This window comes from Homalodisca vitripennis, unplaced genomic scaffold (genome assembly GCF_021130785.1).
Source record: "Homalodisca vitripennis isolate AUS2020 unplaced genomic scaffold, UT_GWSS_2.1 ScUCBcl_909;HRSCAF=3852, whole genome shotgun sequence".
Taxonomy (NCBI): Eukaryota; Metazoa; Arthropoda; class Insecta; order Hemiptera; family Cicadellidae; genus Homalodisca; species Homalodisca vitripennis.
Window position 1 is genome coordinate 25,948 of NW_025777063.1, and position 25,558 is coordinate 51,505.

General features: G+C 32.8%; 1 protein-coding gene across 1 annotated transcript in view; it reads left to right on the forward strand.

Annotated features, from left to right (window-relative positions):
- LOC124371113 (cilia- and flagella-associated protein 52-like) overlaps nt 1-25,315 on the forward strand; it is a gene marked incomplete at its 5' end in the record, with an annotated part of 44,481 nt that extends 19,166 nt beyond the window's left edge. Inside the window, 6 exons of the mRNA XM_046829427.1 lie at nt 4,934-5,079; nt 7,908-8,059; nt 10,985-11,222; nt 19,692-20,004; nt 22,953-23,028; nt 25,161-25,315. Coding sequence (XP_046685383.1) covers nt 4,934-5,079; nt 7,908-8,059; nt 10,985-11,222; nt 19,692-20,004; nt 22,953-23,014 — 911 coding nt within the window. The remainder of the gene's footprint in view (nt 1-4,933; nt 5,080-7,907; nt 8,060-10,984; nt 11,223-19,691; nt 20,005-22,952; nt 23,029-25,160) is intronic.
- Between the last annotated feature and the right edge of the window lie 243 nt (nt 25,316-25,558).

Below are 25,558 nucleotides of genomic sequence, written 5' to 3' on the forward strand. Positions count from 1 at the left end.
AAATAATTCAAAAACAAATACATGAAAAAATGTAACTAACATGATACATGTAAACACAAATAAATACAAATTATAATAACAGGTTAAAATAAATATTCCATTTGGTACTTTACAAAGCAACTTAAGCTAGGTTTACATTAGCATGTAAAAGTGGCGTCACTTTTACTGGCTGTCAAGTGGCGAGAAAAATGGAGCGTGTAAACCTGAAATGGCGCGCACTTTTAGTGGAGATGTGAAATGGCGCATCATTCGAACTGACGCCATCAATATTTGTTCCGACATATATTAGTGGTGTCACTAGACAGTGGTGCTCCAGTTGAAATGGCGCGCCACCTGCAGTGGAAGTGTAAACAACTACACGTGGTCGCCAGTCACATTGGAGTGCCAGTTCAAGCCCACTAGGTATTGTGTAGCTCAATGAAAATTCAGTAAAAACATTTCGAGCAGTGTAGTGGTTTTTGTTGAGTTATGGCAGATTACGTAGAATATGACAGTGCAGGAACCTTAGGGGAAGAATATAATGAAAGAGTTGAGAAGAATAGTGATGAAAGTGAAGATAGGCCGAAAAGTATTAGTGAAGAAAAACGTAAAGGAAAGCAAGAAGAGAGAGGAAAAAGGGAAGAAAAATGGAAATTGTCCGAAATTGAAAAATTTCTAGAGTTGTATGAGCTGTACCGTTGCTTATGGGACTATAAAGTAGACGAATACAAAGGACAGAAATGCAAAAGAACACGCATGGGAAGAAATTGTCCGTGGTATGGGAGAAACGAGATTTCACAGTCAAGAAGGCTAAAGATAAAATACGCGTTCTTCGCAACACATACAGCAACGAGCTGACTAAGATCTATAAAAGCAAAAGTCTCAGGGGCAGGTCTCGATGATGTATACGTTCCGACGCTGAGATGGTTCTCAACAATGGATCGAATCAATTGGAGGTGTTGTCCAATCTCGAGGGAGCCAATCAATAGGACTTTCTCAGGTATGTACGCCAACATTTCATTAGTACTATTAAAGGAAATTAATTTTCATACAAATTTATTTAAAACCATAAAAGAATTTTACAGATTTTTGGTTGAAAAAACGTTAAAAAATAATATAAGTAGCTAAACTAAACTTTTACCAATGACACAACTAAAAATAATCACAATTGTATCAAACTTTTATTTTTGTTTATTAAATTACAGTAGTTGTTAACATAAGAACATTATGATTTTTTCAAAACAGCCTTATCATTTACGAACTGCAGTTGCCAAGGAACACTCCCTTCCCCCATAAACCAATCTGCGAGTTTATCCCTAACCTCCTTTGCTGCCTTTGTTGGGTGGGTTTCGAGGTTGTGATCTATCTTTCACACTAACCAATCCTTCATTTTTGTACTGTTCGACGCATGAGCCAGGTTACTATTTCACCCGTGTCTATGTTTTCTTCATCAACACATCCCCTGTAAAAATACCACACCAGGACTTGTTATTCGCAGCCAGTTACGTATTGCTACACTTGCTTTCACTAATGAGTCTACTTTGTCTGGGCTTAGCGGAATGGGCCTCTCAAATATACGAAACCTGGCTGCAAGAATTCCAAATGCATTTTCAACTATGCGTCGAGCCCTAGATAGACGATAGTTGAAAACCTTTTGTTTTATAGTCAAAGGACCAGATCGAGTATTATATGGCTTCATAATGTACTCCCTTAAGGGAAATGCGGTCATCAGCAACAAACAAAGCATTTGCTGGTAACTTTAATTTTTTTGCTGTCTATGGCTTCTTGAAATCCACTTTTTGCCAACACTCCACCATCTGATACACGTCCGTTTGTTCCAATGTCTATGTAGGTGAAGCAATAAGCGTCATCAACAACTGCGAAAAGTATTGTACTAAAATGAACCTTTGTAGTTAGTTGTAGAAGTCAGAGCCAGAATTGCTTGGGCATCGTTATAGAGACATGTTTACCATCGATGCTTCCGCAACATCGTGGAAAATTCCATCTACTTGAAAATCCTTGCATAATTTCTTGCCATTCCTCTTCTGAAGTAGGACCCTAAAAACAACCGTACATTTAATTATTACGGCCTTACACAATCGTATTATATTAGTAAGAGTAGGTAATATGAAAACAACACTTGCATTTATTGACATATTATATATCAATTGGGTGTGGAGTTAATAAAAAGCGGAATCTACTTGGTCTATTGTTCGAACAATACAATAATAATAGATGAAGTAGATTCTACTTTTTTTTACTTCACCTAATGTTACTAAAAGTTCGTCTGTACGGTACATCTCAGGTTTTATTTTCAGGAGCAATCAAGCACTCAAGTTCAGCAAGATGATGCAGACAAAGATGAAGAAACTATCTTTGAAGATGTTCAAGATATCCCTTCTTCATCTATTCCATCTACTTCTACTGGTCGTATTATAAGTGAGAAGCCCTCAAGTGTTTCTAAGCAAATTCCTTACGCCAAAACCGATATCAAGAAAATTAGCTGGTGAACGCCTAGGAAAAATACAGAACGCAGTACAACAACTGAAGGACATTTCAGATAAGGTTCTTGCACCTGAACGTAAAAAAAGATATGTGCGAGTATGAATTGTTCGGCCAGTTTATTGCCAGTCAGCTAAAAAAGCTTCCCGAGATAAATGCTTTGGCAGTAATGCAAAAAAGTTCAAACGTGCCTCATGAACGAGGAGGATGACCGTTGCTCGCGGTAATTCCATGGTCACACTACCAATGGGAAGACACCTTAACTACATTCCTCTTCCATGGTGTCTCCAAATCAAGAAGATTCAATTGAACTTGGCACAAAAGATATCTTAAGTGAAGCCCTTAGTATGTTATAAACGTATGACGTTTTGAGTTTATTTTGTTTTTCAATATTCCTTTTTTCAGTAGATTTTTGTATTGTATAAAAATAAATAAAAATACAGTTTCAATAACCTCATTTAGTTTAAATTTTACCCCTTACATTGTATTATTACTAAATACTTACTTTTAAGTATTCAATTAGAGCCTCGTATATAGCTTCACACACTTCAGGTACAAACTTAGAAATTGTGCACTTTGGAACACGATACAGGTACTGCAAAGAAGAGAACGAGTCACCTGTAGCCAAATACCTCAAGGTAATTTTGTAACTTTATTTTAGCAGGTAAAGCCATTCTCATCCTTGTATTTAATTTCTGAATACGAGGAGGAGCAACGTGTTTTAACAGCTCTTCAAACTTCAACTCGGACATTCTTAGGTGGTTTCTAAAGCTGTCTACATCTTCGGTTGCAAGTTCTTCCAGAAGTTTTGATGCACCAAGGTTTGTCCTTCTATAAATCCATTTTTCTTGTCCAACACGACCTAGGTTTTCTAGGTCGTAAACCGCAAAAATATTTCGTTTGCTTCATCAGCTAACTCCTCACCCAACAGGGAAATCGATGTTGCTACCGCACTCCGAATATTTTCTATACAATCAGGACATTTTTACTCGTCACAGAACAATACCAGAACTGAACTGACGCCATTACAGTGGCGAGCTGGGTTTCCACTCAAATGTGTGTAAACCCAAAGTGGCGCAACACTACCAACTGGCGCGGCTGAGTGACGCCACTTCTACATGCTAATGTAAACCCACCTTAACACATGAATTACATACATACACACGAATATACATACAAACATACTCACACATACAGCATACACATGAACATATAGATACCCATACATATGAACAAAACTTAAATAATATCAACTCAACAGTTTAAATTGACAATATATCCTCAATATTTTCAATTTCACATACCCATTTTTTAATTTTCATGATGTAATTTAATTTTTTGTTGTACTGGAAAAATTTGCTTACAGTTAAGTTATAAGGACGTGGTGTATTGTAAGTGTAAAATTACTTATATATTGTTAAATGTGGTCTTGGAAGTGGAATAGAAAAAATATTTTGTTATTCATATGGTTTTGTTAAATTAACATGGTTTGCAACACTTGAGGAAAAATATATTTAATCCCTTTTTTTTAATCTTCTTCCTTCTGAGAAACTAAACAATCAGAAATAAAAATAATTTACTGTCCAGCTATAACAAAATATAATATTTATGTTGTTTTTGTACCTCTCCAAACCATTGGTTGTACATTATATGAATGCAATAACAATCGTAATTTACATTATTTTTAAGATAATGATTTAAAACTTTCCAATGCTTTGACATGTTATGGCTTTAAAGGTGTAAAACAATCCATTCATCAAATATTGCACTAATACTGAAATGTGTAATTTGAAGAATTTTTGGCTAGCTGGGTGTTTAGATCATGTTTAATCATATACTGGTTAAAGCCTAGCTCAGTGGGGTAGGATGAATTTCTTCAACTAGCTACTTTTAGGATTTAGCTGTATATCTAGGTGCCCCGTTTCAAGTTAAATGGCTGATAGTTCTCTGTTTTCAATATTGTTATAGATTATTAACCTATTATCCAATTCCTATGTAAAAATGTATTTAAAATAGTAACTAAAATATTAATATATGTCATTTGCAACAAAATTAATTGATTTATTGATCTGATCCTGTAACCGATATTACAACCTGACTATTGTATGTGGCACTGAGAGGGTTAAGTGAGTACCAAGGCAATTCTTGTTGTTGAGTAGTTTACATTATTTTACTATAATTGAACCAAAGATAATCAGCATTTCTCATCTTATGGTAAACTTCTGTTTGGAATTTCCAAGATCAGTTTGATGTTTGTTTTATTCATTATACTACAAAACATTATCTGTTTGCTATCTGTATAATAGTATTCGTATATTATAAGTATTTTTGGTATATACAAGTTAGTAGACAGAGAGATTTTCTTGTAATCATAATTAAATACATTTTAAAACACATAATGAGACAAAAAGAAACATAAAGTAACACATTATACAGTGAAATGATGTTGTAGCTTGGAATGATGGGACTATCAGAGCATTCACTCCTCAATCAGGACGCCTAATTTTCACCATACTGAGTGCTCACAATAAAGGTGTGTCAGCCATCGCAATTACTACAGACAACTGCAAGATTATCAGTGGTGGTGGGGAAGGACAGGTATACAGTTCTACATTGTACATCTCTAATTACCTAGTAATAAAAAGATTATTCCCAAATGGCAGAAGTTGATTTTCAAGTTTCAGTGGAATTTTTTTTCATTTTGTGAGACCGAGATCAGTATAGAATAGAATAGAAAATGCTAAGGTGATATTAGGGTTACATGGCCTTATCTTACATTTATCCTTAACTATGTGAATCCTCTGGAAAATTCTATCCATTAGTGTATTTATCCATACATGGACTATGGCCATCTGATTGATGAATTTGAAGCTATCCAGATGATTTTTTCAAGTAAATTTGACATGTCTGTAGAACAAATAGATACATCCAAACAATATTATTAATTTCATTTAGGAGTTTAAAATTTAAAGAATAGCTTTCTTTAAATCTTGGTTTTATGGTTTATTTTTAAATCGTGTAAATTAATTAATACCAAATATGTTAGTAAACCATTAATTTTAATTATATTTCATTTATTTTATTGAAATTTTAACATTCCTGTCAATGTATTGACATATATTTACTTTTTCTACTATAGAGATGACAAAAATATAGTTCAAACTACATGTTCAAGAAAATTCTTGTTCAAAAGTTGAGAAAGATTGTATTTATTTTTATTTTTGATACAAATGTAATTAAAACATTAAACAGGGTGTCTGAAAATTATTCTATCAAACTTTACAATTTGATTTGTCAGGTCAAAATATGTAAGAAATGTTGTATAAATTATAGTCCTATCTTGCATAGTCAAACATTCAAACTTTTCAAAATGTTTAGTCTAACTTAAACAGTTATAGATGTAGCAAATGGCTTGGGTGGATTGCAGGCCACAGTTAGAGTATACTATGATTTGTCTAGTGCCTTTAGTCATATATATACATAATTTTTTTACAAAAACTATAATTCTGTGGAATAAATGGAAACAACTCGAACTTATTTGTTTAGGTCTTATCTTTGAAACAGAAGACAAAAACTATTATTTTTACCAACAACATAAAATATAAATGTGATTGGAAGCATATTGAATTAGGGTGGGGACAAGGCTCTATTTTGGTCCTATTTTGTTTTTAGTTTATATGACAAAAATTGACAGTAATTTAACTTTATATGTTAATGGCACATCAGTAATTCTTAAAGAATCAAACATGAATCTTAGAAAAAATAAAATTATGGAAAATGTTTGGTCCAGTTTCAATGGCCTGCAAATGAAGAACACAGTTTATAAATTTTAGAACATTTCAAAATAATTAATTTAATTTAGCTATTTGAATATAATTTCATTGAGAAAACTGAAACTTTTTATTTCTTGTGTATTGAACTGAATGAACATTTAAGCTAGAAATCCTGTATAGAAATTTTAGAAAAAAGACAATTCTGCTTGAAATGTATTAATGTTTTTACAAGATATGGTAAGTTTTGAATTTAAAAATGACATACTATATGTATTTCTACTCCACATTGAAGTATGATATTATACTCTGAGAATGTCCATTTATATCACAGTGTATATTCAAATTTTTAAAAAAGTACTGACCAAATTCAGCTCCAGTATAGAACTTTTTTAGAAGGCCACATAAGTACTGTCTTTATACAGGGCCTGTTCAATAAGTATTGGGACTGGTTCCAAAAATAAAAATTTATTGCAGGTATCATTACAATTACTTAATCTTCAAAAAAACTTTCAGTACCAGTTTCGTGCACACTTTCCTCATTGCAATTCTCTGTAACAATGTGTGGAAGGTTCAGACTGAAAGGCCGGTCTCCTCACTAATAAGGGCGATGGTTAAATGCCTGTCAGAATCCAAAACTGTTTTCACCCTTATCCACCTGAGCATCGATTCGACCGGTCGTCGGGCGTTCGATGCGGTGATTGCTTTCAACAAGCTCCCGGCCTTCCTTTAAACATTTTGTGCCACCCAAAAACTCTTGTACATCTTAAGGGATCATCCCCATAAGCCTGTTAAATGAGTTCAAGGCCCTCAAACACGGATTTCCCAAGTTTAAAGCTAAACTTCATAGTGCAATGTTGCTCAATGGTCTGCTCCATGTTGGCACAATAACACCATACAAAAATAACATGTTATAAAAATCCACCTCCTGTCTCAATGCACGCCCGCAATTGACTAAATTAAAATGCGCCTCAGTTATAGGGGGACTCCTCTACCAAGGCCGACTGGTCGGACTCTCCTCCACCTTTTTGCATAATAGTATGGCAAGTAACAGAATAAAACAGTACAAATGCGTTGAGAAGAAATATTATGTCAGTAGCACAATTTTGTAACATTGCTATGAATGGGAATATTTCATTAGAAACCGTTGAGGGAATAAAAAAAGAATGAAAACCTAAAATAATTGTAACATTTAAAGAAACACCCAATCTTTGAAATGTAGAGTTCTACATTTGTAACATTAACAATATCAAATGTCTGAAAACCTCTTATTTTAATTAAAAATATAATATAACACCCGAGTTGTTCGGGAGTGCTGATGGCCGAGTGGTCTAAGTCGTTGGACTTTGAGTCTGAGTGAGAGATAGTGCAGGTTCAAATCCTGTCTGTGATCGTTGCACTTTTTATCAGTACAATCAACCTCGTACTGTATCGACTCTCTCCCTTATTCTGTTTGATAAGATCCTCGCACAGGCCAGTGGCCCATGAGGATGGACTAAATAAGGATTGAAAGGGGATCGGCCTCTCCTTGAAAAAAATAAATAAATAAATAAAAAAATAAAATAAAAAATATACAATTTAATAGAATCCAGTTATCAAAGATTTAACACTTTCTCACAAAATTAATTTTTATTTTGAACCGTATTTGTTATATAGGTTAGAGTGTGGGATGTGAAACCATCCATGCAGACACTCCAGTTTGTGCTGAAGGAACACAAAGGTCCTGTCTCTTCAATAGACGTCAGCAATACCAACAAAGAGGCAGTGACAGCCAGCACTGATGGAACATGCATCATTTGGAATATTGAGTAAGACTAGTGTTACTGTACTGTTTAGTAACTTGTAGTGTTACTCTTTTTATAACTTAAATTACTCAAATCGGTACACCTTCTTCCAACCTAAAAAGCTCTTATAAACAGAACTGTAAACATTAGAAAACTGTTCCCTCATATTTAATAATTATCATACTTCATTTTTAATTAAATCTAAAGATGATATTTTAAATACCAACATAAATCATGGCCAGTTTGGATTAATGTTAGACATGATGATAAATTTATTTGGCTAATGCATTTGTACATTCAAGGTAGATTAATAAAGAAAATTAAAAAAATAAAGTAGATGTAACTTTGAAAAACTCTTAATATAGTCTGCTGGGATGAGTGTTACTTAAAGAATGAAAATGTCCATTTTTAAAATATTATCTCAAACTATAATATTGCTAGTTTTTACTGTAGATTAGAAAATGTCATCCATGGTGGTACTTCATGATCTGTATACTACTGGTGAGTATTCAGTTTTTGAAATATCTCGTGTGAAATTTAACTTTAAATATAATTATTATCTATTATTTATAGAGCTCTTAGTGCGGTAAATTTAAAATATTTTCTTTAAAATATTTGAAGAGATAATACAAAATTTGGCAAAACGTAGCTATCTTGGATGATGATCTTGAAGGACAGTCACGTGTAAAAATAATGTTAAATCTAAATTACTAAACATTGGGTTCCACAAGTCATCAAACAATATAATATGTTATACATATGATATGATTACATTTTTTTAATAAAATAGTGAAAAAGGGTAAATCAATGAAGCCATAACTGAATTAAAGAAATGGTTTGAAGCAAATGGACTGAAATTTAAAAAGATCTTGGGTAAATTTTGTATTTCTCAAACAATAAATCATTCTTTAAGTGATTTAGAATTTGCTAATCAGAGATTTTCTATTAGGGTAAGCGCTAAATTGTTGGGTCTAGGACTTTGTTTGCAATTAAATAGGATTAAATGCATTGAAACTATTTCAAGAAAGTTAAACTTAGTATATTTTCAAATACCTATTTATATTTGATTCCCCAATATGGCTTGAATTTCTGGAGGTTATCAGACATACAATTTTTAAGTAAATACAATTTCATATTTGTATATAAACTTTTTAATATTCAGAAAATTGTTTACGCATAATGGCATTACATCTTGGAAGACTTCTTGTAAGTCTATCTTTAATGAACCTACAGTTTTTACTGTACCAAGTCTAATAATTTTTAAACACCTATTAAGAGTATATATTAGCCTTTGTGATGAAAATTCTTTACATAATCATAATACTAGGTTAAAACTAGTTTCCAATAAATTACATTCAAGGTTCAATAAACTATTCTCATAAGAGACAGCGAGTACTCAAGAACATCTGCAACAGTCAGCATGTTAAGGAATATATTCAAATGCATTCAGATATAATGTTAAGGATCTGTTACTTTAAAAAACATACTATAAAGTAAATGAATTTTTAAATTATGTTTGTTAAATTTTAAGCACAATATTACTGTTGTGTAATTTTGATTTGTATGTTTCAATAGTCTATGTGTTTTATTTTGATATAATTTTATTTCCATAAGTTAATTTAATACCCTGTGTTATTGAATGTATTCCTAGTCATTTTATTTAATATTAAAAAAATGGTGTTTATATTGAAAATTTTTGAAGTACATAACAAAAAGACCAGTATAGTTATAAAAACCTATTAGACACCAACTATTTGAAGAACTACAATTCCAAGTGAGCTCAACCACAGCAAATATTATATCTTTAGATAGGCATCAGCTGTATTACATCAGTTATAAACTATTTACAAGATACCAAGTATTTTGACATTTTTATAACAATTCCAATGGTACTTCTTACAATGAAATCCGTTAATGTATAAATAAGCACGATCACTTTAAAAATTCGCTTCCACAAGCTATGAGCAACAAATAACTGATAATTTTTCAATTGTGACTTGTTTAGTGCTTATGTCTTTATTTTTTATACACACACACACATATATATATATATATATAATTTCAACAAACATTGAATCACAAAAAGTACTTGCTCCGCCGGGAGTCGAACCCAGATCTCTCTCACTTGCCGGGTGAATGTGCTACCATTACACCACAGAGCGCTTACTTTTTCCGATTCAATTTATTTTGTATTTGGGCGTATCTGTCACATATGCGTTTAAATAAGCAAACTAACATATGATCGGAAGACCAAATACTTGTCAAACGACTTTTATTTACATTAAACTGTATAAATGGCAATAGCCTTATTTAATTTCAATAAACATTGAATCACAAAAAGTACTTGCTCCGCCTGTATATATACATTTATACAGTTTAATGTATATATATATATATATATATTTATATTTATATTACCCATAAATTTCCCAAATAAATCCCAAGTGTTAACTTCGTACAAAAATTAATTTTATAAATATCTTGGCTAAGTTCATGCCTTTAGCTTAGTACGTAATTTCCTTCCATTATGAGAGCCATTTAAACTTTATATAAATTCCAAACTGTGTTATTTATAAAGCTAGATAAGAAATACAGTATTGTAGAATGCTTATAACATTTCCCAAGTTTTTGTATCTCAAACTATTTTCAAGATATTGAGTACATGTAAACCCCATAGGAATAAATTAATGATATTTCAGTTGTCACCAAATCTACCTCCTTTTTCAGACTCAGCCGGAGAACTAACTGAAGTTTCTTTGTTAGTTCATTGTATATTTTAAATAATCCCTGTATAGTATTTATTACTATCTTTTGTTTCTCCAGCTTCATGTTTTGAGCACATCAAGCCAAACTTGTCATTTCGATAAAATCTCAGTGTTTCATCCTAAAGCTTCATCTCCAATATTCCACTATTTTAACAATGTTTTCACATTTTCTTGTGTGTTCTAGAAGTGGCTCAAGACTAGCCATTCTCTTCTCCTCAACTTTGTTCATGTGTGTGCGCTACCACCCTAGTAGTTGCCAAGTAATCACTTGTGGAACAAACAGAATGATTGGTTACTGGGAAATATTTGATGGCTCTCTCATAAGAGAAGTAGAAGGTTCAAAATCGTCAGCTCTCAACACACTTGATATTACAGCAAATGGAAAACACTTTGCTACTGGAGGAAGTGATCAAATTATTAAGGTAGAAAAAACAAATTTAAACTGTATATAGTTTTCATGAAAAATCAAATAACTAAGTAGTGTAGTAAACGTGTTTGTTTGTGTGAATACTCATAGTTTAGATAGATCGAGTTATCAGAAATCTTTATTCCCATTCACGATGAAGGGAATATATGGAATAGTTGACAAACTAGTTTTATACTTTGAATTAAGTTTTTTTTGTTATCTATGTTTTAGATGTAATTCTATGATTGATTCACAAAGAGCATGTAATCAAGTTAATTTTAATCTCCATGGCAAGAAAGGGATTTCAATCTATCTGCCTTAATATAAAGACTGTACTGTACGTTATTTTTGTCCGGGTTTGAAGCATTGTGAGAATGAGACAAATGTTAACTGGCTGACCTTTAGTGAAGCCTATCACTTGTGGGCCTGGAAAGTTTCATTACCGTCTGTCTGTCTGTCTGCAAAATATCTCGAAAACTAACCGACCTATAGACTTGAAATTGTGCATGAAGCTTCATTTCTATATGAAGACCACTGAGTTCACTGATGGTGCATGTCATTCCTTAGAATTTTGCTGAGCATTACTGAATAATTTTACATTGGTTTTAACACTTTCACTGCCGACAACATCATTTGACGCCGCGCATGGAATTCTTTAGACTGCCGACAACGTCTTTTGACAGCACCGACTGTTACAGTAATAAAAATACATTTAAACGTATTTAGACTTCGGCATTGATAGTCATTCGCTATTTCCATCTTTTTATTTCTTACTCAATAGTTTATGATCTATGAAATGTTGTTGGCAGTCACCTGGAATATCGTAAAAAGTGGTTTGTTACGAACACGTCGCGGTCACGGCGGCCGTATGGATCATTCTGCTATCGTTCTGCTAATTCGTCATCTGCATTATTATTGATTTTCTTGCTATTACTTTAGTTTACACAGATTGTTTTATGAAGAAAACAAATAAATCATGGCAATATTGAAGGCAATCAAGTGCTAGAAGAGTTACTCAGGTTTTCAAGTGATAGTGAAAGTGAAGATTTATTCCCAGATGACACAGATAATGATCCTGATTTTACTACTGCTGGACTTGCTGACATTGTTTTTTACTCAAAAAAACAAATTTCAGAACAATAGTAATTAAAACTTGTACCCTTGTGTTTTTATAAATAAATGGTTTATTACAGAATTTTACAGTTTTTTTCTGTACTTCCAGCTTCTGATCAAGATTTTGATGATTGTTGTAGAACTTAGTAGTAGATGATTGTTTAGAAGGATTAGGGCTCTATGATAAAAAAAATTTAAACATGAGTTGATTTCAATTGTAAATATTTGTAGCTGTAGTGACAGGAATTAAAATACTGAATACAGCTAATATTAATGAGAAATACATTTATGTTATAGACTAGTACATGGTGATGTTTTTTGGTCAACCTTTTTACAAAAACACTATATTTTTATGTTTTAAAAAAAGACTTTCTGTTTTCAAATATTTATGCATGAGCATTTGTGTAGGAAGAAAAAGAACTCAGCTTTGAAAAAATGTAAGTTCCATAATTATTTTTTTTTATAACACCACTTATAAACCAATTGTCCACCAACGTAACAAAATTTTGTTATAATTGGTTAAAAAATTATATTTATTTAAAAAATCATTGAAATGGCCGGCAGTGTAAGAAAGTTGTCAAAATGAGGAGGCACAGTGAATGTGTTAACTATGATAGCAACGAGAAAATAGATGAATGAATAACTTTGTAAACAAACTCAATACACCCATAAGAGATTCAAACATTTGACATATTAACACATGTAGCCTAGCTATCCCAACACAAACAATATAATTTTATATTAACTTGGGGTGTAGGCTTTTATTATTTAAACACTGATATGGAACTTAAATTAATGAACACAAATCTAAATGATTATGGTAAAATATATTTTATAGGTAGACTTTAAAGTTTGCTTGTAACTTAATGTCTACAAGAATGACGGGATAGATCATGGATCATGAATCTGTGTCACCTTTTTTTTGGATGTCAGTCTCTCTCTGCAGAACATTTTATGAATGAAATGAGCTAGAGGTTTGAAATTTTTCATGCAACCTAAGTGAAGCTTGTTATGACACATGGTGTGGTATACTTCTACCGTGTATTTTATAAGGTCACGAATTATCTACAAACACACTAAATTGTATGATTGTTAAAGAGATCACATAATACCACAGTACATATAAAAAGTAACATATCTTATTAAAGCTTGAATTATTGCCATAGTCAACTTGAAACACCTAATTTGATTAATTTATCACCTTACTCAGTAACAGAATCTTAAGAGTAGTTACGTATTAGGTAATATATGTTTTTAAGTGGGAGTGTTTGTATGGCTTATTTATTGTATTATTTTAAAGTATTATTTATCTTATGTTATATTTGTGTGTGTGTGTATGTAACATTGTTTTAGTTTTAGTTTGTTAATATAGCCATAGTATTTGTATTTGAAACTATTCATTGTAAGCTGTACACACATATGAATAAACCAATTTCTGATTTCTGAAGTACTTATTTTAAAGGTGAATTTGAAGGAGGATATCTGTGATAAAGCATTGGTACTAGCTAAGAATTATTTGTAAGTCTTCTAATTAATGACACAAAACCTATTGGCAATGAAAAAAATCTTACAGTTTCACAGAGAGTATGAGGATAGCATGTTAAGTGTAGTGCACTGGTACTGTACAGTTTATAGTTTATTCTTCAATCTGTACCGCTACTGATATATTTGTCAGTCCTTCATCTTGTGTGAGTGCAGATAGCATGTTAAGTGTAGTGCACTGGTACTGTACAGTTTATAGTTTATTCTTCCATCTGTACCGCTACTGATATATTTGTCAGTCCTTCATCTTGTGTGAGTGCAGATAGCATGTTAAGTGTAGTGCACTGGTACTGTACAGTTTATAGTTTATTCTTCCATCTGTACCGCTACTGATATATTTGTCAGTCCTTCATCTTGTGTGAGTGCAGATAGCATGTTAAGTGTAGTGCACTGGTTACTGTACAGTTTATAGTTTATTCTTCCATCTGTACCGCTACTGATATATTTGTCAGTCCTTCATCTTGTGTGAGTGCAGATAGCATGTTAAGTGTAGTGCACTGGTACTGTACAGTTTATAGTTTATTCTTCCATCTGTACCGCTACTGATATATTTGTCAGTCCTTCATCTTGTGTGAGTGCAGATAGCATGTTAAGTGTAGTGCACTGGTACTGTACAGTTTATAGTTTATTCTTCCATCTGTACCGCTACTGATATATTTGTCAGTCCTTCATCTTGTGTGAGTGCAGATAGCATGTTAAGTGTAGTGCACTGGTACTGTACAGTTTATAGTTTATTCTTCCATCTGTACCGCTACTGATATATTTGTCAGTCCTTCATCTTGTGTGAGTGCAGATAGCATGTTAAGTGTAGTGCACTGGTACTGTACAGTTTATAGTTTATTCTTCCATCTGTACCGCTACTGATATATTTGTCAGTCCTTCATCTTGTGTGAGTGCAGATAGCATGTTAAGTGTAGTGCACTGGTACTGTACAGTTTATAGTTTATTCTTCCATCTGTACCGCTACTGATATATTTGTCAGTCCTTCATCTTGTGTATGTGCAGATAGCATGTTAAGTGTAGTGCACTGGTACTGTACAGTTTATAGTTTATTCTTCCATCTGTACCGCTACTGATATATTTGTCAGTCCTTCATCTTGTGTGAGTGCAGATAGCATGTTAAGTGTAGTGCACTGGTACTGTACAGTTTATAGTTTATTCTTCCATCTGTACCGCTACTGATATATTTGTCAGTCCTTCATCTTGTGTGAGTGCAGATAGCATGTTAAGTGTAGTGCACTGGTACTGTACAGTTTATAGTTTATTCTTCCATCTGTACCGCTACTGATATATTTGTCAGTCCTTCATCTTGTGTGGGTGCAGATAGCATGTTAAGTGTAGTGCACTGGTACTGTACAGTTTATAGTTTATTCTTCCATCTGTACCGCTACTGATATATTTGTCAGTCCTTCATCTTGTGTGTGTGCAGATAGCATGTTAAGTGTAGTGCACTGGTACTGTACAGTTTATAGTTTATTCTTCCATCTGTACCGCTACTGATATATTTGTCAGTCCTTCATCTTGTGTGAGTGCAGATAGCATGTTAAGTGTAGTGCACTGGTACTGTACAGTTTATAGTTTATTCTTCCATCTGTACCGCTACTGATATATTTGTCAGTCCTTCATCTTGTGTGAGTGCAGATAGCATGTTAAGTGTAGTGCACTGGTACTGTACAGTTTATAGTTTATTCTTCCATCTGTACCGCTACTGATATATTTGTCAGTCCTTCATCTTGTGTGTGTGCAGATAGCATGTTAAGTGTAGTGCACTGGTACTGTACAGTTTATAGTTTATTCTTCCATCTGTACCGCTACTGATATATTTGTCAGTCCTTCATCTTGTGTGGGTGCAGATAGCATGTTAAGTGTAGTGCACCAGTATTGTACAATCTAAGGTTTGTGATTCTATGGTTTTATTGAACTCAGACATACATTTGATTATGTACAACTTATTCAGTTGTTAATTTACTTGACTTTAGCAAGTTCATCACTATTGATTTATGCTTGCTTAATCCGATGTATTAAACCTTTTTAGATCTGCAGAAAGGATAGATGCCAATCTCCTTGAAGGACATCATTATGTCATTGTCTTATTAGGACTTGTGTTCTGTCCTTATAAGACATAATGATGATAAATGTCCTAAATCTTGTTTTTTCTTTTTCAAATCAACCATCGTAAATAATATTATATTTTTAACAAAGAAATAAGAGTTTGATAGGAGAAGTAGACCGAGTAAAGTAGATGCTTTTTCAAGAAGCTGTAAAAAGGGAGGGTCAAAAGTGGTATAAGGTAGAATTCATACACTTGCTAAACAGATGATTCTTTAACGCTTACGTCCTTCATATCAAAATTGGGGACAATATGACCTGTTACGAGTTTACACAATTATTAATACAAACATTAATTAGGGAGCATTTGGGCAATAGTGTTGCTGCAAATAAGGAAAGTCCATCAGTGGAAGATTCTTTATGTCTGAAAGAGAGACACTTCCCAGAATGTGTTTAGCAACTGAGAATGTAAAAGTGACAAATAAAAGAAAAAAATCTGTGATAACAAAACAAAAATCGTGAGGTAATTATTTTATTTGTGTAAAAAGTATACTGGTGGACTGTGTGCTGTTTCCTGCTTCAAGGATTTACACACAAAAGTGAATTACAGTTCAGTTTATATAATCTCGTCATGTACCAATCCAGTATGTCCAATAATTCGGCACATTTAGATGTCCTTTGGGTTGGTCAGTTGTTTTATTTTCATGTCTATGTGTTCATGAGATTGAATTGTGATGTACAATAGCCATTTGCTTCAACCCAACATTACTGAATGCAATGAATATTTGTGATTCAGATGTAGTACATTGTCGGTAAAACAGATACATAACATTAATTTTAGATACAAATTTTAAAACGTTTGGAGAAAGGAATCTAATATGTTATATGGTGCTTTGACGACGGACATCTTGAGACTAAAAAGATTTCAGGAAAAGGTGATGAAACATTCTTATAGTAGTTTAAAACTTTGTATTTGTTCATTTATTTTTACAAAAATAAACTGAAAACCTACTAAATACCAGAGCCTTTATATTATTTGAGATTTTGTGTTATAAATATAACAAAAAAATAAAGTCTCAATTAGATTTTTTACCTTTAATTTATCACTAGATGCATGATTTTCGAGATGGGGCTTAAATAACTCTGGACTAAATAACTTTTTTTATCTTTCTCCTTAATAAGATTGGGATTTTTGAGAGGAAATTTTCTCAGTAAAAGATCAGTCTCATACTAAAACTCAATCCCAGTTTCGAAATCTAGAGCTTTTGCCGATGTATGTACCATGGAAAAATTTTAATGCTGATAGTACTGAGAGATATTGATTGCATTTGAACGTAACTGGTTTGACTGTGGCAGTCTTTAACTAGTGCGTCATCAGTAGAGCATATGAAGTAGTTATTTAGTTGTCCTGCTACTTTAAGAGGATCGTTCAGTAACTTTCTGTTCACACTCAGCTGAATCTGAGGCTCTCTCTGTCCTTTTTTCTGTCTTTGTTTATCATAGCCTACTTAGCTTTTGATTTGTTTTGAGGTATTTCTATGTATTCTATAGTAGCTTGCTTTGCACAGATTTTAATTTTGTCATCCTTTTTCTTTGCATCAGTGCAAATTGCGTTGTCTTTATTATCTCCTGTCAGTTCAAATTTAGTGAGAGGTTGCAGATAGACTAGCTTTAGCAAAAGTGCCTCTTTTTGTCATACACATTTCAATATTTCTTTTCTCTCTCTCTTTTTTTAGGCAGGCTATCTCTATACATGCATACAATGAGTTGTAAAAATCGTTGTAGGTTCAGTCAAAATTTGTGTCATTATGGACTTGGAGCCAGTGATTGTCTGCTAGAAGGTACTTTATGTGTTGAAGACTCTCTTCATGGAAGTGTTGAATGACCTGACCTGATTGGGTTGTGATTGGAGATGAAATTTTGAGGTTGCATATTGAGAACGACCACAACTTCCAATTCTTTTGTGTACCGATTTGTACATACACAGTCAATTGATGTGGAAGTAGTAATTTTAACTCTGGTAGGAGTAGGTGTTCCCATTCTCTGGATCCACTTAAGAATAATTGGATACTTAACTAGAACAGGCCTAAATTTGGAGAACAAACAGTTGAAAATCAATTTATATGCAGTATATCGCAGCATTTCGATTATCTTAAAAGATTTCAGTAGTTACTATTGAATAATTTAAAATCAGTGGTGTGGAACCCTTAATTTGGAGTCATTTCCTTATGGAGCACTTTTAATTTTATTTATGAAGCCTTATAATAATTTTGAAATGTAAATACGTATATTTAACTTAAATTTTGTGTTTAAACTAGCATATTCAAAATTAGAAATCAATGATACAACATAAGTATTGTTTGCTAGAAGCACTAATGTCATGTATTTATATTTATTGCTGAGCATTCAGCGAAACTTCTCCTGCCAGTTGCTGATGAACAAAATCTAATTTCTGTCTGTCGGTATGCACAAGAAGTATCAGAACGAGTTGACCCAAAGCATTGAAATGTGGTGTGAAACTTTACCTGTACTAGCTTTACGTCGGTACTGAAAATGGTAATACTGCTCCATTGGGAGTCCTGATTTCTGTCTGTTAAGAGAGTGACCCTGGCTGCATTAGTTTTATGGGAAACCATGTTTGGAATGAGAAAAACACAGAATAAACCAATTATTAAACAAATAATCAATATTTTGAAGGTCAATCATATGACATTTTTCAGTAACCTATCAGTATATGCAATGAAGTTACTTTGTGATATACACAAAATTTTAAGAATTTTTTGTTTGAAAACCTTTAAAATATTGATAAACCTAAAAAGCGCTTAGATATGTATTAACTATATTTGAGACATTTTTCAGAACTCCACAACTAAAAATGCATTAGTTTAAACATTGTTTTCATGGGTCTACAATCCAGATGCGTGTACAACTGGCTCTTAACCTGCAATGTGATTGTGGTTGAACGTTTTGTGAAGTCTCTCCCATTAGTTAAAAACTAACCTCATTCTTACTAACTCTATATCAAAATTGAAAATGTTTCACATCTGCCCATTGGGAGACGCTCTCTGGGACAAGATTTTGTCTGCTGTAGTATAATATATCACACACATAACCATTTGATTAAAGTTTTTGGAGGTTCAGTAGTTTCATAAACAGTCAGCTGTTACATGAGATACAAATATTTATTTTATATTGCGGTCCTTTGTGAGATATTAACAATGTGTACAAGTCAGATAGGACGTTTCTTTTTCTTTTTTTGGGATATAAATTTACAGTAATTTAAAAGATAACTAGAAAATTATATTGTAGTATTAAATGAACTGGGCCTTTATTTATTTAATTTTTAAATGATTGAACGAATGTACTTAAGCATGATGAACTGCTCTTATCTCACACTGTAAAGTTAATGTAATCAGTAGTTTCAAGTTTTTTTATGGTTTTATAAAATAGTCCTATTATTGCTATATAAATCATCACAGAATTGCAATTATTGGAATATTAATGTATATATACTGATTTTAGGAAATTAATTCAAGTACACCGTTAAATCCAGGGTCTTGTGTGGTATGGAGCTTGCACTAACAGTTTGGTAGATTAATAATTAATTTTGAAATGAATAAACTTGATTGGCATACTACAATATATTAGTCTTAGGACATGATTACCTAATTATTTATTTAACAATGTTTTTAGAAGTTTATATCTTGTTTAAACAGTAACCATTGGTGGAATTAATTTTAAAGTGCAAATAGATTTGAGAATAAGAATAACCTCTTTTCAGGTGTGGAAGTATAAGGAAGGTATCACTACTCATGTCGGTGTGGGTCACGCAGGGGTTATCACCGGGGTGAGATTTAGTCCTGACCTGCGCACTATTGTCAGCACGAGCGCTGATGGAGCAATCTTTCTGTGGCGCTGTCCTACCATGGAGCAGCTGACGCCCCCGGGAACAGCTGACAGCATCAGCTCCAGGAGCACATGCAGTATACGGGAGAGGAAATTAAAGAACACTGAGAATATATCACAAATATCTCCTACACAGAGTGTTCGAGCTCATGGTGCACAAGAACAGGAACCTTCAATGTGTCCAGCTGGTCAGTCATGCCTAAAACTTGTTATAGCCAACATTAAATATTTGTATAATGGATTAAATTTTTGTCTTGATTTCATTATTAAATTAAGAATTTGCCTGTCTTGCCACTGAAAGATAATGAGTGTAGCTTTATTGTTTTTATTATGAGTTTAATAATGAAGTACAAAGGTTCTAATTCAAATAATTCTTATTCCATGTGCACATGTAAACCATTTCATTGAGTTTACATTCCTCATGAGTTTACATTCTGATGAAAAATTTCTCAACTGAATAACAAGAAGACTTCATAAAATGTCTTTTTAAAAGATTTTGAAATGTAATGAAAGTTTTTCAGATTTTATTCAATTGTACTAATTTCAATACTGCAAAATCTTGACATTAGTCTCAATACACACTAACCAATTGACATCTTATTTAAAACAAAGTCTACATGGCAGTCCCTGTTGAAATTCTCTTTTATTTCAAGAACTAACATTTTTGTATATACTGATTGGTTTTGTCATTATTTTTAAAGATGTTTGATTGTAATTTTGCTCTTGATTGTTTAGTACTGAATAAAATTAAACTTGTCTTGTTTGAATATAAAAAAAGATTTTTACTGTCCAAAGATTCTGAAATCTTGGATGAAACACAGTATAAAGAGACTTCACTTTTCTTTAGTGACTTTTCTCAGACATAACATCATCATTGTACAGAGTCAACTCCCGACTATCTAACTGCCGTGGAGTCAGCAATTCTTAACTCTTTTAATCAAAGGAAATAGCCACTGTATTCTTTGATACATCAAAAGTGTATGACACAGCTTGGAGAAGAAGTTTTGTAAATACTTTAACCCTCTGAGTGTTGTATTAAAGACCCCAGGAGTGATTTGCCATTTTTGTGACTTTTGCGGTGTTTAAGAAAAACATTTTTAAAAGATCAAAAACCAAAAATAAGTGCGTATATAAATATATATATTACACACCTTTTTTACACTTTGAATAGAAAACATCAAAAATAAATTCTAAACATTGAACAAAAACCTTGTTTTCAGTCTAGTTTTGAGGGAAAACCACTAACACACTTTCTTCTTTTCGGGTCATTAGGGGCCTGCAGTAGTGTTGTAAGTTCCAAAAACATTCCTTATGTGCCCCTTATGGGAAGTGATAAGTGCTTCTTTTGTTGCTGATGGAAACTGTACAAAATCTTGTGCCCTTGTTAGAGAATTGTACTCCAACAACTCCACTTGTACGTTCTTCTACTAGACGATTGTTCGAACATATGAACAAAGGTTAGTCACAATGTTCTAGTGTCACAATGAACTGGCGCAGCTGATGTCCTACAAAACAAAGAATAAATAAAACTGCTATTTTTTCAACAGACAGAAGACATTATACAGTCACCAAATAGTCTAGATGTTTTAAATTGCATAATATTCTAATCATCACGATATCACTATTGACAACAGGTAATGTCGGTAGAAAACTATGGCATTGCATAACTGTCAAAAATCCAACACAAAACACTCAGAGGGTTAATGTTTTGGGGCGTGGAAAATCACATGATTCTATTTATTAATAGCTTGTATCATAGTGTAAAATTTGCCTGTCGACTGTCTTCGTTACTCACTGCACAGATGCAACATGAATCTGCCAGCTTTGTTGAAATATATCCTATCTGATGATAAATTTTTCATTTGCTTCTTTCTTTTCTCAAAGAGGGGTTCCTAGTAAATGCTGTCTAATTTATATTCTTGTTGATTGTTGAGTTTGTATTTATTAATTTATAATATTTATTGTTTAAATATGAAAAATATTTATATTAAATATTACTCTATTTATTTATTGTTATTTAGTTTGAAGTTTATATTATTATTATTTGTTATATTTATCGAGTTAACCCCTTTGCAGCCTATCTGATATAAAAGATATCAAATGGATTATTGATAAAATTTGGTAATAGAGTTTAGTCTTCATTTGAGTACTCCTGATTTAGAGCTTTACTCTCTCTTCGAGTACCATCCCAGCAAGTGTAGGAGGCTAAACTCTACTACTACACTTACCTTGCTAAGACGATCTGACAGACTCGTCTATCTTTTCACGGTAAAATTTATTTTAAAGTTTTTTTTTTGTCTGCTTGTGTGGTCTGTAAGAGTATATTACGTTTTTATAGCAATATGCCATTGTAAACATGTAGCGTAGGAAGATGTTTCGCATTAAGAACTAGTGGTGAGTGCTAAAATAAACTGGTTGGAAATGGAAGCTAAACAAGAACAGACAACAAAACAAATCTCTTCTGGCACACTCTTTGAGTAACCCAAGATGTGTTCCATGAGTGAGTTGATTTTAGATGTACTATATTAGGAATAGATATGTTCCAAGCAAATGTGAAGATTCATGAAAGTTGTAGAACTATTTTCCTGGGCAATTTGCAACATTGGATCGTCCATTTTAGGGACAAGTGTTGAGAGCTGAATATTGAGCAGTCGGAAGCTGGGCTTATACAGGGATGGAGGCAACAAATTAAATTTCTTTTGACAAAGAAGTGTCTAAAGAAGATTCTAACTGGTGACTTGGTGGCATGTGTCCCAGATTAGGGGCAGTTTATCCCAGTTAATTGGTAAAATTAGTACAAATCAATGGTTTTTTTACTTTTGTTCATTTGGTATAATATGGTCGTTTTCATTATATTGAACCACAACAGGATCTACTACTATTAATGGAATTTCTATAATGTAGTTATTACAAATTAAATGTTGATAGTGTTTGCTTTGTTTTGTGATTCCTCAAGTTTTGAAAAAATTACCTTATTTCAAAGATATGCTGAAGCACATTATCAATATTGTCAAAATACTATTATAAAATATGCTGACAAACTGAAGCCTCAAGTAAATAATAAATACAACTGTATCATTTCTCAGTTCTCACATTTTAGTTTTAAAATTGATTTTAACACTTTATGTTTCCTCAGGCGGCTCAGTCAAGTGCTACTGCAGTGGAAAATGCAAATGTAAAGCAGGTTTCAACCAGTGAATTTTCTTATCTGGGTAAGTTTATAGCAGGTTTGATAACAATCTGGTTATAATGGTTTTCCTCTCCATAGCTTCTTCAATATTCATACAATTTACCCTTTATAAACAATATAATTATTACTTTACATTAAATTGTATTTTGTATTAATTTTAAGAACATTGTGTTTTGATAGCTCATTAGTCATATTAGACATGTATGTGGAACATGTGTAGTAGAGAAGACAAAGACAGTAGTAACTTTAGAGGAAAGATTTTGACTGTATGAAAACAATTTTTGGGAGGGTTAGGGCAGTTTTTTTAATGAGAATTTAGTTAAAGTCAAAAGTCTCGAAGAGGTTTCATCCAAGTTGAAACAAAAGTTAACTAGAAACTTCAATAATAGTTCCGTTTTATGTCAGAACTAAAAAGTATTTTTGTGATTTTTCAAAATTTAATTAGAAATGTAAAAATTATTGCAGGTATTGTATCTTTCATAAATATATTGGGAGCCTTAACTTGGTTTCTCCCACGAGTTGTAGAACGGTGGCTCCAAGTCTGGTTGTTTTTACCTCTTAGATGCCAGCGCTAAAACTTCAAAGAGGATATGCTCAGTTTGTTTCCTGGCTGCAAAGATGACATAGTGGTTCATTGTTATAGAAACCTATCTTTGTCAAATTACTCTTGAAGCAGCCATGTCCAGTAAGGAGAGCCTCCTCAGGTGATCTCTATCCAAGCAAAGCAAGGACGTCTTGGCAAGCAAGAAGGCTCCGAGAAGTTTCTTGCAAAGTTTAGGAATTGACACTACTACCTATGAATGTGTTCATCATGAGGCCATTTTTTGCTATGCAGTCACAGCCTGAGAAAGGCTAATCCTGCAGATCGTTACCTTCACCAGGAAAAATATGGTGGCTAGCTCAGAGATGGGTCGTAAATAATAGGAATAAATATAAACCGATGCAAATCAAGCTTCTATAGCTGTAAAGAACTTGATAGGTACAAGTCATTACCAAATGAATGTTAAATATATTATACTGTTCATTCAAAATACTAGTAAACTATGCTAAATTAAAGGGAACAGTTCACTCAAGCAAAAGAGCTATACATTAATAATGCAGCTATCAATAAATATAATTCTAAAAACAAATAGGATTTAACTAAGAATGTCTCAATGAAAGTCTTTTATTTACTAAATCACACTCTATTAGATTGAAGAGGAAGAGATAAAGGAGTCTTAGCTTCCAACATGTCAATCTAAACTTATTGCGCACCCCAAGTTTTGCTGTTAGAACCGACTACTTCTGTACCTTTAACAAGATCCAAAAGCTTCTGCCCAATGCTGACGTCGTATTTGTCGTTGAGCTTCCAAGTAGGGTTCTTTTCCTAACCTCAAGCTTCTCACAATCCAAAATAATGTGTTAGCAGTCTTCTCCAGCTGATTACATAGTCTATTCCTAGGGTGTTCAGTACTGAGTCCTAAGGTATGCAAGTATTTTTTGAATTGATTATGTCTAGTAATGAGGGAAATGACCTTTATCAGAAGGTCTTTGTTAGCTTCATCAACCAGTTTGTGAACTGGATGTATTAGTGTCTTTAATGAGCCAAATGATTGCCCAGAGAGACTCTGCCACCAATAGCAGTGCTTATCTCTGAACCATTTTCTAATATTTTAGTAGGCAGTTGACTTGCTTATACCACAAGCCAGTTCAGGTCAAAGAAAGTGCTTCTTTGAGCCATTTCTCACTAATTTGTTAGCAAGTTCATTGCCCTTAAAACCGACATGTCCAGGAAACCAGCTGAGACGTACTGAATTACGACTAGCTACAATGGATAAAGTCAACATTTTGCCATACCAGCCTTTGAAGTAAATTCTGGTATACGATATTAGCAAAAGCTAGAGTAGCTTATATTTTGCCGAGAGCTGTTCTGGGAGATGAACTCTACACCCCATAGCCAGATCTGCCCTCTATCAAGGACCCATCTGTGTAACAAACTAGATCACCCTTATTTAATATCACTCACACTATATAGTTTTTTTTTTTTTATTTCTAACTTTTAGAAGTACTTCAACTGTCTAGTTTGTTGGATTTAATACTGCAAAGTTTTATTGACAATTAATTGTACTGTTACACAACTGGTATGATTTTATTTAATCATCATTTATTTTTCAGTGCATGTTGTGGAATCTATCTGAAGGAAAAATCATAATAATAGAACAAGTTTTATGGAAACTGCCAATCACAGATTTAAGTCAAATTCGCATATGTGTTCCTAAATAAAATTGTTTTTCACAACAGCATAATAAATTGCACATTTTTACAACAAACTGTGTGTCTTTTTTATAACCATTCCTGCAATTTTACTGTCAGAGAATAAATTTATTATATCAAACATTACACTGCTTGTTTACTAACATCTGCAATTCAGTATCAATCAGATTTTCACAAGTACTTGCCATGCACTGAGGTACAAAGAAACATGATGTACAATTCTACTACTGTTTATTATTTAAAATCCTAAAATAAATAAAAGGCAGATCAATTATTTACATAACCAAATCAAATATATT